This window comes from Herpailurus yagouaroundi, unplaced genomic scaffold (assembly GCF_014898765.1).
Source record: "Herpailurus yagouaroundi ecotype Mexico unplaced genomic scaffold, PumYag 569, whole genome shotgun sequence".
Lineage (NCBI taxonomy): Eukaryota > Metazoa > Chordata > Mammalia > Carnivora > Felidae > Herpailurus > Herpailurus yagouaroundi.
In genome coordinates, this window is record NW_024412786.1 from 3,978,005 (window position 1) to 3,994,630 (window position 16,626).

The 16,626-nt window shown below is 39.8% G+C and overlaps 1 protein-coding gene across 5 annotated transcripts in view; it reads left to right on the forward strand.

The window, feature by feature from the left end:
* Positions 1-16,626, forward strand: part of KDM2A (lysine demethylase 2A) — a 114,612-nt gene that overhangs the window by 57,265 nt on the left and 40,721 nt on the right. For all 5 annotated transcript variants that reach the window (XM_040465761.1, XM_040465764.1, XM_040465763.1 and 2 more), the window contains 4 exons: positions 7,747-7,885; positions 9,383-9,461; positions 9,913-9,959; positions 14,343-14,521. In XM_040465761.1, the coding sequence (XP_040321695.1) occupies positions 7,747-7,885; positions 9,383-9,461; positions 9,913-9,959; positions 14,343-14,521 (444 nt within the window). The remainder of the gene's footprint in view (positions 1-7,746; positions 7,886-9,382; positions 9,462-9,912; positions 9,960-14,342; positions 14,522-16,626) is intronic.

Below are 16,626 nucleotides of genomic sequence, written 5' to 3' on the forward strand. Positions count from 1 at the left end.
CTTCCGTTGCCTTCCCTTCCATTCCCTTCCTTCTTCCCTTCCCTTCCTTCTTCCCTTCCTTCTTTCTTCCCTTCCCTTCCTTCCTTCTTCCCTTCCCTTCCTTATTCTCTTCCTTTCCTTCTTCCCTTCTCTTCCTTTTCCTTCCTCCCTCCCTTCCTTCCTCCCTCCCCCTCCCCCTCCCCCTCCCCTTCCATAGGCTTCATGCCCAGCATGGAGCCCAGTGCAGGGCTTGAGCTCACCACTGTGAGATCAAGACCTGAGCCAAGAGAGTGAGACATTTAATTCACTGAACCACCCAGGTACCCCCTTGTATGTCTTTTTCGTGCCTAATCGCCTTGGCTAGAACCTCTAATGCAGTGTTGAATAGAAGTGGAGAGCAGACATCCATGTCTTGTTGCTGATCTTAGGGAGAAAGTTCTCAGTCTTTTACCGTTAAGTGTGATATTAGCTGTGGGGTTTTGGTAGATGCCCTTTATTAGCTGAAGGAAGTTACCTTCTGTTCCTAATTTGCTGAATGTCTTTTATCATGAAAGGGTGCTGAATTTTGTCAAAGAGGATCACATCATTTTTGTCCTTCTTTCTATTACATTACTTTTGTAATAAAAATATTAAAGAAGTTAGGTATTGAAAGAAAGATGGTATGGGGAACATGAAAACCTTTCACTAAAAGTTAACAAATACGAACTGTTGTCTTCCACTGTTTCTTTTTTATGCACACTTTTTATTTTTTTTATTTTTATTTATTTAAAAAAATTTTTTTTTCAACGTTTATTTATTTTTGGGACAGAGAGAGACAGAGCATGAACGGGGGAGGGGCAGAGAGAGAGGGAGACACAGAATCGGAAACAGGCTCCAGGCTCCGAGCCATCAGCCCAGAGCCTGATGCGGGGCTCGAACTCCCGGACCGCGAGATCGTGACCTGGCTGAAATCGGCCGCTTAACCGACTGCGCCACCCAGGCACCCCTATGCACACTTTTTAATTTAATGTTTATTTAAAAAAAATTTTTTTTTATGTTTATTTATTTCTGAGACAGAGACAGAGCATGAGCGGGGGAGGGGCAGAGAGAGAGGCAGACACAGAATCCGAAGCAGACTCAGGCTCTGAGCTGTCAACCCGATGCGGGGCTCAAACTCACAAACTGTGAGATCATGAAGTCGGTCGCTCAACCGACTGAGCCACCCAGGCGCCCCTTTAATGTTTATTTTTGAAGGGGAGAGAGAGACAGAGAGACAGAGCATGAGCAGGGAAGGGGCAGAGAGAGAGGGAGGCACAATACAGAATCCAAAGTAGGCTCCAGGCTCTGAGCTGTCAGCACAGAGCCTGTCTAGGGGCTCAAATTCGCATAATTTCATGTGCTGATTTTTTTTTTTTTTTTTTTTGAGAGAAAGACAGAATCTTAGGCTCCACACTCAGTGGGGAGCCCACTACAGGGCTTGATCCCATGACTGAAATCATGACCTGAGCCGAAATCAAGAAAATTGGATGTTTAACTGACTGAGGCACCTGGGCACCCCACATGTACTGATTTTTAAACTTAGCACTTTATAAGCACTTTTCAGTGTTATTTGTTGTAATAAATGTGTTAATGGTCACATATTCACTAGAGTATATGTTAGCCTTGGATGGCTTAGCTGTTTTCCTATAGGACAAGTCTGGTTTTATCTGACCTTTAAAAATGATTTCTCTTTCTCACCTCGTTCCACTCCCCAGATATCTAAGAGAGGCAGATGGTTGCTGGCATTAGGGAATTCTCTGCTGTTTTACTTTTTTTTAATTTTTACTCTCTGTAAAAATTCTCTGCTGTTTTACTCTCTGCTGTCTTACTCTGCTCTGCTGTTTTACTTTTTTTTTTATTTAAAAAATTTTTTTTCTTAACGTTTATTTGTTATTGAGAGACAGAGAGAGATAGAGCATGAGCATGGGAGGGGCAGAGAGAGGAGGAGACGCAGAATCCGAAGCAGGCTCCAGGCTCCGAGCTGTCGGCACAGAGCCCAATGCGAGGCTCAAACTCACAAACCGCCAGATCATGACCTGAGCCGAAGTCGGATGCTCAACCGACTGAGCCACCCAGGCGCCCTGCTGTTTTACTTTTTAAGTGTGTTGCATAAAGACATCTTAAGACAGTGCCCTTTCCATCATTTTTTTTACTACATGTTTAGAAAAGAGAATGCTGAAAGTTTCTATATAATGATTGATACCTGTTTGCATCTAGTCTTGCCTCATTATCTTTTTTTCACCTAATCATCTAGGGAAATGATTGTGTAATATTTATATCCATTGAGCTTGACTTAACCTGTCGGTAATTGAGTTAATCTAAATATTCCATTTATGTAGCCATTTATATCATTTAATGTGGTTAATTGCAACTTGACTGAGAGTGGTGAGTGTTAGGGCGTCTAGGTGGCTCAGTTGGTTGAGCATCTGACTTCAGTTCAGGTCATGGTCTCACAGTTCCTGAATCGAGCCCCATGTCAGGCTCTGCACTGTTAGCTTCGGAGCCTCTGTCTCCCTCCCTGTCTCTGCCCCTCCTTTGCTCGTGAGTTCACACGTGCGCTCTCTCTCTCTCTCTCTGTCTCAAAAATAAGAGTGGTGAATATTTTTAAGGCAGTTTTAAAATTCTTTTTATTAGAATTCCTGGAAAACATGAGTTTGCTATATAGTTTGGTCATCTAAATAGAATAAACAATGATTGGTTATTCATGACTACAGCTCACTATTGACCCTGGAAAGTACAAATTGCTTTTGAGTGAAAATGTGGTTGGAATAGATTTCAGTGTTCAGTTTGTACCTGCTATTTATTGTGACACCGAGTTCAGTGAGGGCTGGCATCTATGGGAGGTCAGTAACTTCCTCTGGGTTGCCTAAATTGCCTTCATGAAAAGCACCTAGAATAAAAAAAGCACAGCATGCTGGTAAACCATTTTGAATTATTTGGTAATGTTGGTGGGCTGGAGGGGATTGGTGGTTGCTTTCCTTAGCATTAAAGTGGCCTTGCCTTTTGGGTTTCACCTGTAGCAAATTGTGTTATTGCCTACTGATTTCCAGGCTTATTACAAGGACTGACTATGTTTTTATAGCACTAAGAAATTTGCTATAGATGTTTACTTTCACCAGGATTTACATTAAGACAAGGAATAGACAGAAAAACAGCAAACACCATTCTTGGCAGTATTAAAACTGATACAAATAATTTTTGCATTATTGCTGACTTCCCATTTACAACACTCAAAAAGGAAACAAGAATCCAAATTCATTTTTCTCTTGTCTTTTATGTGGCTTGGCTAGAGCAGATTTCCCTATATCCTTATATTCTCTATATTGAAAGTGTAAATGAAAGGAGTCTTCTTGTATATTGGAAGGAAGAAGCATATAAAAATAAAGGAAGGATGGGGGAACTTCTGGCTACCGTATTAGAAATTTTGGGATAATCAGGGTGATTATGTCCTCCTTACTGAAGAAGAATCAGTAATGGTAGACCCAGGAAAGGTTGAAATTTGAAAATATGACTGGAATTTTTTTTTTACAAGTATATTAGAACTTACAGTGCAAATTAGTGCTTTCTAAATTTTGCAGGGGAGAAGGGGAAACTACATTAATTCTGATTGTATTGTCTTTGTTCTATGATACTTGGAATTCATATTTTGGACTTCTCTTCAAAGACACATAAATGAAGTACAGTAAGGAGGGGAGCTGAGGAGGGGCACCTGGGTGGCTCAGTCAGTTAAGCATCCCACTTTGGCTCAGGTCATGATCTCACAGCTTGAGTCCCGCCCCCGCATAAGGCTCTCTGCTGACAGCCTGGAGCCTGCTTCAGGTTCTGTGTCTCCCTCTCTCTCTGTGCCCCTCCCCTGCTTGCACTCTCTCTCAAAAATAAATAAACATTAAAAAAATTAAAAAAAAAAAAAAAGAGGGGAGGGGAACTGAAGATATCTTATATGGAAGTAAACTCATGCAGTTCCTGTGCCCAAGAAGCTGCTGTTGATAGCCAGTATTGATGACACTTGGCTAGGGGCTGTGCTGCCATCATGGGCAACTTCGCCAAGGCCACTTTTTTTTTTTTTTAATGTTTATTTTCGAGAGAGAGCATGTGTGAGCGGGAAAGGGGCAGAGAGAGAGGGGGACAGAGGATCTGAAGCAGGCTCTGGGCTGACAGCAGCAAGCCCGATGTAGGGCGCCAACTCAGGAACCACAAGATCATGACCTGAGCTGAAGTTGGATGCTTAACCAACTGAGCCACCCAGGCACCCAGCCAAGGCCACTTTTGATGCCATTTCCAAGATAAGACCTACAGCTGTCTCAACCCTGACTTCTGGAAAGAGACTGTGTTCACCAAGTCTCCCTGTCAGGAATTCACTGACATCTTGTAAAAGATACCCACACCAGTCTCCGTGCAGAGGACCCAGGCTTCAGCTGTGGCCACCACATAGTTTCATAGAAGAAAAATAAAGTTGATGAGTTTGAGCCCAGCGTCAGGCTCTCTGCTGTCGGAGCAGAGCCCACTTCTGATCTGTCTGGCTCTCTCTCTCTGCCTCTCCCCTGCTTGCATTCTCTCAGAAATAAAAAACGTTAAAACAAAAAATTTAAGGGGCACCTGGGTAGCTCAGTCAATTAAGCATCCAGCTTCGGCTCAGGTCATGATCTCACAGTTCATGTGGGTTTGTGCCCCATGTCAGGCTCTGTGCTGTCAACTCAGTGCCTGGAGCCTGCTTTGGATTCTGTGTCTCCCCCTCTCTCTGTCCCTCCCCTGCTCAAGCTCTGTCTCTCTCTCTCAAAAGTAAATAATACACATTAAAAAAATTTTTTTTTAATTAATTTAAAAAGGTGGGGGAGCACCTGGGTGGTTTGGTCAGTCAGTTAAGTATCTGACTCTTGATTTCTGCTCAGGTCTCAGGGTTTGTGGATTTGAACCCCAAGCCCCTGGCATTGGACTCTGCATTGACAGCAGGGAGCCTGCTTGGGATTTTCTTTCTGCCCCTCCCCTGCACTCCCGTGAGTGTGTGTTTTCCTTGCCCCTCCCCTTCTTTCTCAAAATAAATAAACTTTAAAAGTTTAAAAAAAAAAACAAAACTTGTGTCAGAAACTGTCAGTGAAGGGTCACCTGAGTGGCTCAGTCGGTTAAGTGTCTGACTTTTGGTTGCGGCTCAGGTCATGGTCTCACAGCTCGTGAATCGGGCTCTGTGCTGACATTGTGGAGCCCACTTGGGATTCTCTGTCTCCCCACCCCACCCCACCCCCACCCCTTCCCAGGTTGCTCTATCTGTCTCAAAAGAAATAAAAACAAAAAAAGAAATGTCGGTGAAAATAACCCCCTCTATCAAGGTACCTAAAAATATTTTGAGCAGTGATGGTATTATTGAAATAAGTGAAGCTTAACCAAAATTAGGTCTTCTTTTGGCCTTTGAGCTGGGACTTATGGCAGCAAAGGTGGTAGGTAAAAGTATTATAAAGTTTTTGCCAAATATGGAAAAGATACCAGGTATCCCTCAGTATTTCTACCATACTATTGGTATGCTGAATCTAGCTCTGCTCCAGTGTGTAACAGTCATTCTTATTTTCTTTAATTTTATTTCTTATGACTCGTTTCTGCCCCTTCACTGACCCCCATTCCCCAGGAGACCTTCCCCTGATATCTAACTTTAAATTCCAAGTTTGGCTGTTCTTAGTACCTCCTAGGGTAGGGCTACTTTATTAACCTTTGCCCTTACCACTTCCGTACCAGTTGTCCCATGTGTATGTATGCAAGAAATTTCAGCAAAATTGGACACTAGCTAAATATACTAGAATGTGTTGCAGCATAAGCAACGTTATCAGTTTTTTAAAAATAGAGCTTATGAGCTATAATTCATATACTGTAAAACTCACCAGTTTAAGTGTATATAATTCATTGGGTTTTTAGTATAGTCACAAGAGTTGTACAAATATCACCACTTGCTAATTCCAGAATATTTTCATGACTCTTGAAAGAAACCCATACCATTAATAGTCACTTCCTACTGCTCTCCCCAGCCCCTGGCAACTATTAATCTACTTTCTATCTGTATGGGTTTGCCTATTCTGGACATTTCATGTAAATAAAATTCTATAATCTGTGATGATGTGCTCTGTTGTGCTTGACTTCTTTCACTTAGCATAATATTTTCAGTATTCTTCCATGCTGTAGCTACATACCAGTATTTCATTCATTTTTATGGCCAAATATTATTCCATTGTATAAATATACCACATTTTTTAATCCATTCATCAATCCGTTGACATTTGGGTTAATGCTGCTATGAACACCTGTGTACAAGTTTTTGTGTGGACATAGGATTTTAATTCTTTTGGATATGTACCTAGGAGTAGAATTACTGCGTCACAAGATGACTCCATATTTAATTTTTTGAGGAACTGCTAAACTGTTTTCCATGGCTGTACCGTTTTACATTCCCACCAGCCGTGTATGAGGGTTCTAGTTTCTCTAGATTCTCACCATCATTTGTTATTGTCCACCTTTTGATAGTAGCCATCCTAGTGGGTGTGAAGTGGTATCTCATGGTGGTTTTGATTTTCATTTCCCCTAATGACTAATGATATTGAGTATCTTTTCCTGTGTTCTTTGGCCATTTATATGTTTTCTTTTTCTAATTTATTTATTTAATTAATCCCTATACCCACCATGGGCCTTGAACTCATGACCCCGAGATCAAGAGTTGCATGCTCTTCCAGCTGAGTCACCCAGGCACCCTTGTATATTTTCTTTGGGGAGATATCCTTAAAGCTAAATATTGATGGTCTGCTATTTGGAATACTAAACTGTTTAGATTAACTTCTTTTATCTGATGTAAAGGAGTTTTTGTTTCATTAATTCAAATGTTTTAGCCTATTCTTGAAGATTGTTTTAGAAAACTAATGTAGATACAGCTTTCCCCTATGAAAACATTGTATTTTGTATCCTGACCTAAAATATCTATATACAGGGGCGCCTGGGTGGCTCAGTCGGTTGGGCGGCCGACTTCAGCTCAGGTCATGATCTCGCGGTCCGTGAGTTCGAGCCCCACATCGGGCTCTGTGCTGACAGCTCAGAGCCTGGAGCCTGTTTCGGATTCTGTGTCTCCCTCTCTCTGACCCTCCCTCATTTGTGCTCTGTCTCTCTCTCTATCTCAAAGATAAATAAACTTTAAAAAAAATTTAAAAAATATATATTTATATACATATTGTCTCCAGTCTTTATTGGACTGTGAACACAATTTGGTCATATTTCTTTTTTTTCTTTTTTAATGTTTATTCTTGAGAGGCAGAGACAGAGTGTGAGTGGGGGAGAGGCAGAGAGAGAAGGAGACACAGAATCTGAAGCAGGATCCAGGCTCTGAGCTGTCAGCACAGAGCCCGATGTGGGGCTTGAACTCACGAACCATGAGATCATGACCTGAGCCAAAGTCGGACACTTAACTGACTGAGCCACCCAGGTGCCCCAGTCATATTTCTATTGTAAATTTATATCTCTAGGTCCAAAGAGTTAGCAGAGGTAGAATTCACAAGTAGGGAACCAGTGGCCCATCAAAATTTTGTTATATTCTGTACATTCTGAGGACATTACCTGACCTTTAGTTGAGAGAAAGGTTTATAAGGCAAGGAAAATTGATGTTTCAGGTGTTATACCTGAAGTTGAAAGTACATAAAGTTGAAGCGTACATATGTTTGTGAGTACTTTTAGATAAGCATGAAAAAGTACATGATTTGATCCTTCTGTCCCTCTCTCCCCCAGCGTGGTACCATGCGACGACGCTATGAAGATGATGGCATTTCAGATGATGAAATTGAAGGGAAAAGAACTTTTGACTTGGAAGAGAAGCTCCACACCAACAAATATAATGCAAATTTTGTTACTTTTATGGAAGGAAAAGGTCAGTATCATTTTGGTTCCAGGGACCTGCAGTCCCTTGGTGTAGGAAGTTGTAGACTCTGGGAACCATGGGCTCAGTATCTGTGCAGCTAAAATATTGCCTATTGATGCTGTGATGCTGTTTATTTTATCTTATTACACAATGCCATTCTTATACATGCACGTGCCCACACACACACACACACACACACACACACACACACACCCTCATTTCCCTAGTTCTCCCACCTTGGGAGTCATTCTCTGTGACACAAGAAGAAAAGTGTTTTATTAGGGCCAGGAACATTGTTGGAATTTTTCCCTGAAGCCCTCTTCCTTCTCCTATCCCTTGTTTTAGGTTTAATTTAGAATAGTACACTAAAAACTTTTTTTTTTTTAATGTTTATTTAGTTATTTTTTTTTAATTTTTTTTTTCAACGTTTATTTATTTTTGGGACAGAGAGAGACAGAGTATGAACGGGGGAGGGGCAGAGAGAGAGGGAGACACAGAATCGGAAACAGGCTCCAGGCTCCGAGCCAACAGCCCAGAGCCTGACGCGGGGCTCGAACTCACGGACCGCGAGATCGTGACCTGGCTGAAGTCGGACGCTTAACCGACTGCGCCACCCAGGCGCCCCAAATGTTTATTTATTTTTAAGAGAGAACACATGCAGGAGGGGCAGAGAGAAGGGGGAGAGAGAGAATCCCAAGCAGGCTCTGCCCTGTCAGTGCAGAGCCTGATGCAGGGTTCAATCCCAAGAACTGTGAGATCATGACCTGAGCTGAAGTCTGACACTTGACTGACTGAGCCACCTAGGCACCCCAGTAAAAACTCTTCTATGCACGTACCTCTCCCCACAACCACAACAGAGGTGGGATTCCATGTGTACTATGCAGCTTTGCTCCTTGGCAAACTGACAAGGATGTCATGGTATATACTCTAGTGGACAGTAGTAAATTTTTTGGCTGTGAAGAGACAGGGTGATGATAATTTCTGCTTAGGGTTTATGAGATGACTCATTAATAGTACTACCCTCTGTTGGTTAAATTCTGAATTTACTGTGGAAATACAGACTTAGAAAACACCTTGAACCCTGCCTCTTAGTGTGAGTTTCCTATATCCTGAGGGATGCTTTTTTTTTCTCCCCTAATATTTATTTATTTTTGAGAGAGAGAGAGACAGAGCACGAGCAGGGGAGAGGCAGAGAGAGAGGGAGACACAGAATCCGAAGCAGGCTCCAGGATCTGAGCTGTCAGCACAGAACCCGATGTGGGGCTCGAACTCACAAACTGTGAGATCATGACCTGAGCTGGAGTCAGAGGCTGAACCAGCTGAACCACCCAGGTGCCCCAACGAAGGATGCTTCTTTTGCGTGTATTGTCTCACAGAGCAAAACTATTTACACAGAAACAGCAAACACCATCTCCACCTTAATACTTAGGATCTATTTTATGGTCTTTTTATCTTTTTCCGGCTATACCTCTTGCCTTTCTAACAGTTGTTTTCTTATGGTGACAGATTTTAATGTAGAGTATATTCAGCGGGGTGGCTTAAGAGACCCTCTGATTTTCAAGAATTCGGATGGACTTGGAATAAAGTAAGTGTTCTCGGCCTGATTGGATATAGTTGTGAAATGGCCATATTACACCAGGGCTATAGACAATGCAGTATTGATAACCCAAAGCAGTAGATAATTAAAAATAATCCCCCATATAGTTTTAAAACCATGTATTTTTCTTCTTTTGTTACAAAAACAACTCATGGTTGTTAATAATTAAATGAAAAAATATAAGTGAGCTAAAAAGAAAATAAATCTCTTAAAAATCTATTACCCTGGGATAATAATCACTTGTTAACATTTTGTTATATATTCTTTTTTATTATGTATATGTGAATATATAATCATATTTAAAATATGTCATTAAATCTAAATATGAATATGAATATTTATGTGTCTTAACTTAGGAGTTTTTAGTACGTTAATGAAGAACTCACACTGATTAGAGAAGGTGTGCTTCCATTTATACTTACAAGTGTTTGTTTCATAGGATGCCAGATCCAGACTTCACTGTGAATGATGTCAAAATGTGTGTGGGTAAGTAGTAATATGTGTGGCCGTTGCGCCTATGAGGCAAAGATTTAAGATTGGGATTGATTTCTAAATTTCTGACTGAGATTTAAGGCTCAGGAACGTTGAAGTACATATTTGATTGAAGTATATGCCTCTTGATAAAAACTACCATTTCATTGGCCACTGAGAATTTTCACAGAAAGAGTTACAAAAGTTGCTTCATTTAGTACACACCGGGCACAGAACTTTAAAACTTCTCCTTCTTCCCTACCTACCATTTTATCACTGTGTGCCCCTCCTTCTCTCCGTGAAAAGCCTGTTCCAGGTCATCTCACCCAGGAAAGTGACATTTTATATCTTCGAGACAAGAAGGAAGATTCATTCATATCTGTGATTCTCTTCCATTCTCCAAAAGCAGTAGAGAAATTTCCAGGAAATTTTCACCAGTGCTACATTTGGTAACTTGACCAAGGTTTAAAACTTTGCAAACTGAAGCATGTGACTCTTGATCTCAGGGTTGTAGATTCAAGCCCCACTTTCAGAGGAGAGATTACTTAAATAAATATATATATAATAAAAACATATATAATGTATATTTATATATTTTTATTTTATATATATATGTATGTATGTGTGTGTGTATATATATATATATATATATATATATATATATATATATATATAAAATAGTAATAATAAACAAAAGCATTGTAAGCCGAGAAAGAGATATGTTAACATTTCTTTCAGTGACTGGTTGAGTTTTTAGTCTGATTTCTATTCTGTTCAAAATTTAGGGGAAAAAAACAAATTGGATCAACCTAATTAAAGAAGAAAGCTTCCTGGTGTCAGTAAAGGTTCAGGTCAAATTTCTGCAGACCATTTGGTTTTCAGGGTAGCCCTGAGACTCACCGGGATCCTTTGGAATTCAGAATGGTTACAGTCTTATACACGTTAAAGCAGTAAAGTGGATTAAAACCTTTTGGACATGTTTCCAACAGGACATGAAGCAAAAAGTTTTTTCTGATGCTTTCCTCTCAACATTGTAGCTTTTGTTAAGTTTTGTTCTCTATGTTAAAGTTCCAGTGCAATGTCTTGCTTTGGAAATTGACACTGCAGTACTATCTCCTAGCCACCGGAGGGCCCTTTTTAGACAGCTGGATAACTCTTCTGTTTATCCAAGAGGTGAAAGTCACAGATAGCCCAGGTGAAGGAAAGTTCTTGAATTCCCTGGTTTTTTCACTCCTTCACTATTTCTGTGTTAGAGTCCAGCTGTCTGCCTGTCACTGGGTATTTCCTAATATCTAGTGCAATCTCTGGAGTATAGTAGGCACTCAGTAGATCTGTTGAGTGATTAAAATGCTTTCCCACTCTTCACAATGCAGGGCTCTCTCAGAGGACCTCAGAAAATCTTCTTGAGTACCTATAGGTCCATCACTGGACTTCTTTTCCTAACAGACCTCCAGGACAGTAATAAGTTTATTGTTGTTGTTGTTTATTTACATCCAAGTTAGCGTATAGTACAACAATGATTTCAGGAGTAGATTCCTTAATGACCTGTACCCATTTTAGCCCATCCCCCCTCCAGCAACCCTCTGTTTGTTCTCTATATTTAAGAGTCTCATGTTTTGTCCCCCTCCCTGTTTTTATATTATTTTTGCTTCCCTTCCCTTATGTTCATCTGTTTTGTATCTTAAATTCCACATGAGTGAAGCCATATATTTGTCTTTCTCTGACTAATTTGCTTAGCATAATACACTCTGGTTCCATCCACGTGGCAGTCTTGCAAATGGCAAGATTTCATTCTTTTTGATTGCCAAGTAATACTCCGTTGTATGTATATACAACATCTTCTTTATCCATTCATTCATCGATGGACATTTGGACTTTTTCCATACTTTGGCTGTTGTCAGTAGTGCTGCTGTAAACATTGGGGTGCATGTGCCCCTTCAAAACAGCACACCTGTATCCTTTGGATAGACACCTGATAGTGTAATTGCTGGGTTGTAAGGTATTTCTATTTTTGATGTTTTGAGGAACCCCCATACTGTTTCCAGAGTGGCTGCACCAGTTTGCATTCCCAACAGTGCATTCTTTCTCTGCATCCTCGGCAACAGCTTTGATCTACATTTTTGAAGGAAAGCATTCACTTTTATTTTTTTATTTTTATTTTTTCAAATGTTTTTATTTTTGAGAGAGAAAGAGACAGAGAATGAGCTGGGGGGAGGCAGAGAGCGAGGGAGACACAGAATCCAAAGCAGGCTCCAGGCTCTGAGCTGTCAGCACAGAGCCCGATGTGGGGCTCCAACTCACAAACCATGAGATCTTGACCTGAGCCAAAGTCAGACACTCAACCAACTGAGCCACCCAGGCACCCCTGTTTTTTTAAACAATTGTGCTAAAATACAAGTAACATAAAATTTACCATTATAATAATTTTTAAAGTATATATTTCAGTGGCATTAAATTTATTCACAGTGTGCAACCATCACCAGTTTCTAGTTCAGAACGTTTTCATCACCTGTATCTTTAGATATTTACCTAGGAGTGAAGTTGTTGGGTCACATGGTCATTCTGTGTTTAATTTATTGAGGAACCACCAAACTGTTTTCCACAGCAGCTGCACCACTTTACATTATTCCCAGCAAAGTCTTGAGGGTTCCAGTTTTTCTGCATCCTTGCCAGCACTTGTTATTTTCCTTTTTTTTTTTTAATTTGTGGCTATCATAGTGGGTGTGAAATGGTATTACAAGACAATTTTGATTTATCATTAGCATTTTCTTCCAAAATATAAAGGGTAGGTTTGCTTTATTGCCTTATATTATGAGTTATATCTTATGTGTATTCTGCCATGTCTCCTTTATTATGGCCATATTCTAGTCCTCCTGACTATTATCTCATATCTCTGACTAGACTGTAAACGTCTTAGAGGCAGGGGACCAGGTCTTGATACTAGTTGTTATATCCACGAAGTCCAGGTGTATAGTAGATGTTTGCTAGTTTCTTACAAATTGGACAATATTGTTTTTTTTTTTAATTTTTTTTTAACGTTTATTTATTTTTGAGACAGAGACAGAGCATGAACGGGGGAGGGTCAGAGAGAGAGGGAGACACAGAATCCGAAGCAGGCTCCAGTCTCTGAGCTGTCAGCACAGAGCCCGATGCTGGGCTCACACCCACAAACCGTGAGATCATGACCTGAGCCGAAGTCAGTTGCTTAACTGACGGAGCCACCCAGGCGCCCCTGAACAATATTCTTAATATCAGCAGCTTTTTATTCTCTTTCCTTTTCTTGACCACTATTATTTTAACTTTTTTAGCTGTCTTGCCTCTCCATATTGTCTCTTATGCTGCTGCTTCTGCTTGGAATTCTCTGTTGAATCTTTCTTGTTGAAATTCTATTTATTTTTCAAGGCCTAACTCAAAAGTCTCTTCTTCACCTTCTTTTCCTAAAAGGCTTCTCTGGTCAGTCCAATGTTACAAAAATAATAAAAATAATAATAATTTTCCTTTTATTTTTACTGCTGTTTAATTGACACCTACTTTGTGTTAAATATTTTCCTTCACAGCGGCCTCCAAGGTAATATTATTCCCAAGTTAAAGAAGAAGATATTAAGGTTCAGAGAAGTTAAATAGCTTTCCCAACTATTATTAGAGCTGAAATTTAAACTTAGGTATCTTTGGCTTTAATTAGGCTATTGTTTTTCCTCCCTACTAATTTATGCATTCTCCTTTTTGTTGTAGTTGTTATAGTTGGTTGAGAATCTGATACAGATCTTTGTGTCCCTCGTGGTGGCTTTATCAGTCAGTAAATATTTGTGAAATGAATGAAAAGGGAGGTTTATATTAGAAATGCTTAACAGGTTTTGGAAATAACCCTTTTAAACAGAAGAATGGACAGCTTCAGAATGAATCTAGTACTCACTATATCACTGTATAGTGGATCAAAGTATAGGATAGATAAGATCCTTAAAACTGCATCAAAGCAGTGTAGTTCAGTGGGTAAGAGCATTAACTCTGGAGTTGGTGTAGAGTTCTGGGATTCTTGTCCTGCCTTGTCCTGCAAGTTACCTAACACCTATTTTCTCATCTATGAAATGGTGATTAGTACTTACCATTTAGAATTGTTAGGGTTGAGTAAGATATTGAATATAGGATTTGTTACCTGACCATATAGAAATATGCCATAGGGAATCGCTTTTTTATATTAACCTGTTGTTTTTCCCATTCTCTGTGGTTTGATTTTCTGTTGATTTATCCACCTTGAGTGACAGCTCTCTCCTTGCTTATTACTGAATACCCTGAATAAAGAAAGGATACTTTGTTTCCTTCTACTTGTATTTTATATTCTTAATATATTTGAGGATAATAGCGGCTCAGTAGAGATGATTGATACATCTTTCGTGGCAGGGAGTCGTCGCATGGTGGATGTCATGGACGTGAACACACAGAAAGGCATTGAAATGACCATGGCTCAGTGGACACGCTACTATGAGACCCCAGAGGAGGAGCGAGAAAAACTCTATAATGTCATCAGCCTAGAGTTCAGCCACACCAGGCTGGAGAATATGGTGCAGAGGCCCTCCACGGTTAGTCTGATCATTTTTTCCACATTGTCATTGTCACCAAGAGAGTTGTTTATATACTGGGAGAATTTATAACTTTTTTTTTATGTTTATTTATTAGAGTCAGTGGGGGGCGGGGCAGAGAGAGAGACGGAGAGGATCCCAAGCAGGCTCCGTGCTGTGAGCACACAGCTTGACTCTAGGCTTGATACATGAACCATGAGATCATGACCTGAGCTGAAATCAAGAGTTGGACGCTTAACCAACTGAGTCACTCAGGTGCCCCCTAATCATTCTTTTAAAATCAAGATCTCAGCCTGGGTGGCTGTCATTTAAGCTTCTTACTCTTGATTTTGGCTCAGGTCATGATCTCACTGTTTGTGAAATTGAACCCCACATCACGCTACACACTGACAGCACAGAGCCAGCTTGGGATTCTCTCCCTCTCTCTGCCCCTTTCCTGCTCTCTCTGATCCTCCCCCTGCTCTCTATCCCACACCCCAAAATAAAAAATAAACATTTAAAAATAAATAAAGTCAAGATCTCAGTGTTTTATTCTATCTCCATTTAATCATCCTAATTGCATCAAAATTATGATAATTGCTTCTAATACTGTTATTTTATATATACACCTACATTCAGCTTACCAGTAAGATGCATTGTTATTATCACTAAGACATTGATATGTACAGACCAGCAGGAAAATGTTCTTAGTATTTTACTATTATTACCTGAAGAGACAATGTAATATTTTGTCATTGCTTCTTGTTACTGGAGATGGCTACAGCTAAGTACAGAATTTCTTATTAAGGGGCGCCTGGGTGGCTCAGTCGGTGAAGCATCCGACTTCGGCTCAGGTCATGATCTCACGGTTCATGAGTTTGAGCCTCACGTTGGGCTCTGTGCTGACAGCTTGGAGCCTGGAAACTGCTTCAGATTCTGTGTCTCCTTTTCTCTCTGCCCCTCCCCCATTCACACTCTGTCTCTCTCTCAAAAATAAAGATTAAAAAAATTTTTTTTGAATTTCTTAAGAAAACTTTTATCTCCTTAGAATGATAAAAATCCTTTTATATTATAATTTGTTTGGTCATGTGGAAATATAGGAAGACAGTTAGAATTTAGTCTTGTTATTAGCCAAACATGGTGCACTTAATAAATAAAGAATATAGGGCACCTGGCTGGCTCAGTTGGTAGAGTATGCAACTCTTGATCTTGGGATCATGAGTTCAAGCCCCACATTGACCATATAGAGCCTACTTTAAAGAAAAAGTTTTTTTAATGTACAATTCAGTGCATTAAAATAATAAGAGAGGGATGTAAGAATCACAATAACATTGTTTATAAATTGTTTTTAATATTGCTTATAAATTAACACTTAATATTTTTAGAATTTCAACTTAAAAATAAAGCGATTATAGCTATAAAAGTCAAACATTCATACTTTTCTGTTCTTAAAATTTAGAACTATGTCATTCACACATGAAGCCTTTTTTGTAACATTCTTAATTTATTCACTTTTGTTCCTAGCTTTAATGATAAAAATCCATCATTATATAACAGAAAAATAATAGACCTAAATGGAGGAGTGGAACTATGGAAAGGCTCAGAAAAGGAAATTTTCTGGAGGACACAGAATAATGCACCAATATTTTTTAGGGACCTAAAACATGACTGGAAAGATTGAGCTATTACCAAGGTCACTTCCTGAAAGCGGGAAAGCTTTTGATGACTTGCTATGTAAGCAATAATATGCTTATTCTGCTGGGGTATTATTTATTTATTTACTGGAGTATTTTTCCCCACAGTGTATCCTTCCATTTATTTAGGTATTTTCTAACATATCTCAGTAATGCTTTTTTATTTTTATTTTTTATTATTCTTTTTTTTTAATATTTATTTATTTTTGAGAGACAAATTGTGAGCAGAGGAGGGGCAGAGATTGAGAGGGAGACACAGAATCCAAAGGCTTCAGGCTCTGAACTGTCAGCACAGAGCCTAACATGGGGCTCAAACCCACAAACCGCGAAATCATAACCTGAGCCAAAGGTGGATGCTTAACCAACTGAGCCACCTAGTCGCCCCAATAATGCTTTTTTAAAAACCAACTTTATTGAGGTATAATTGACATA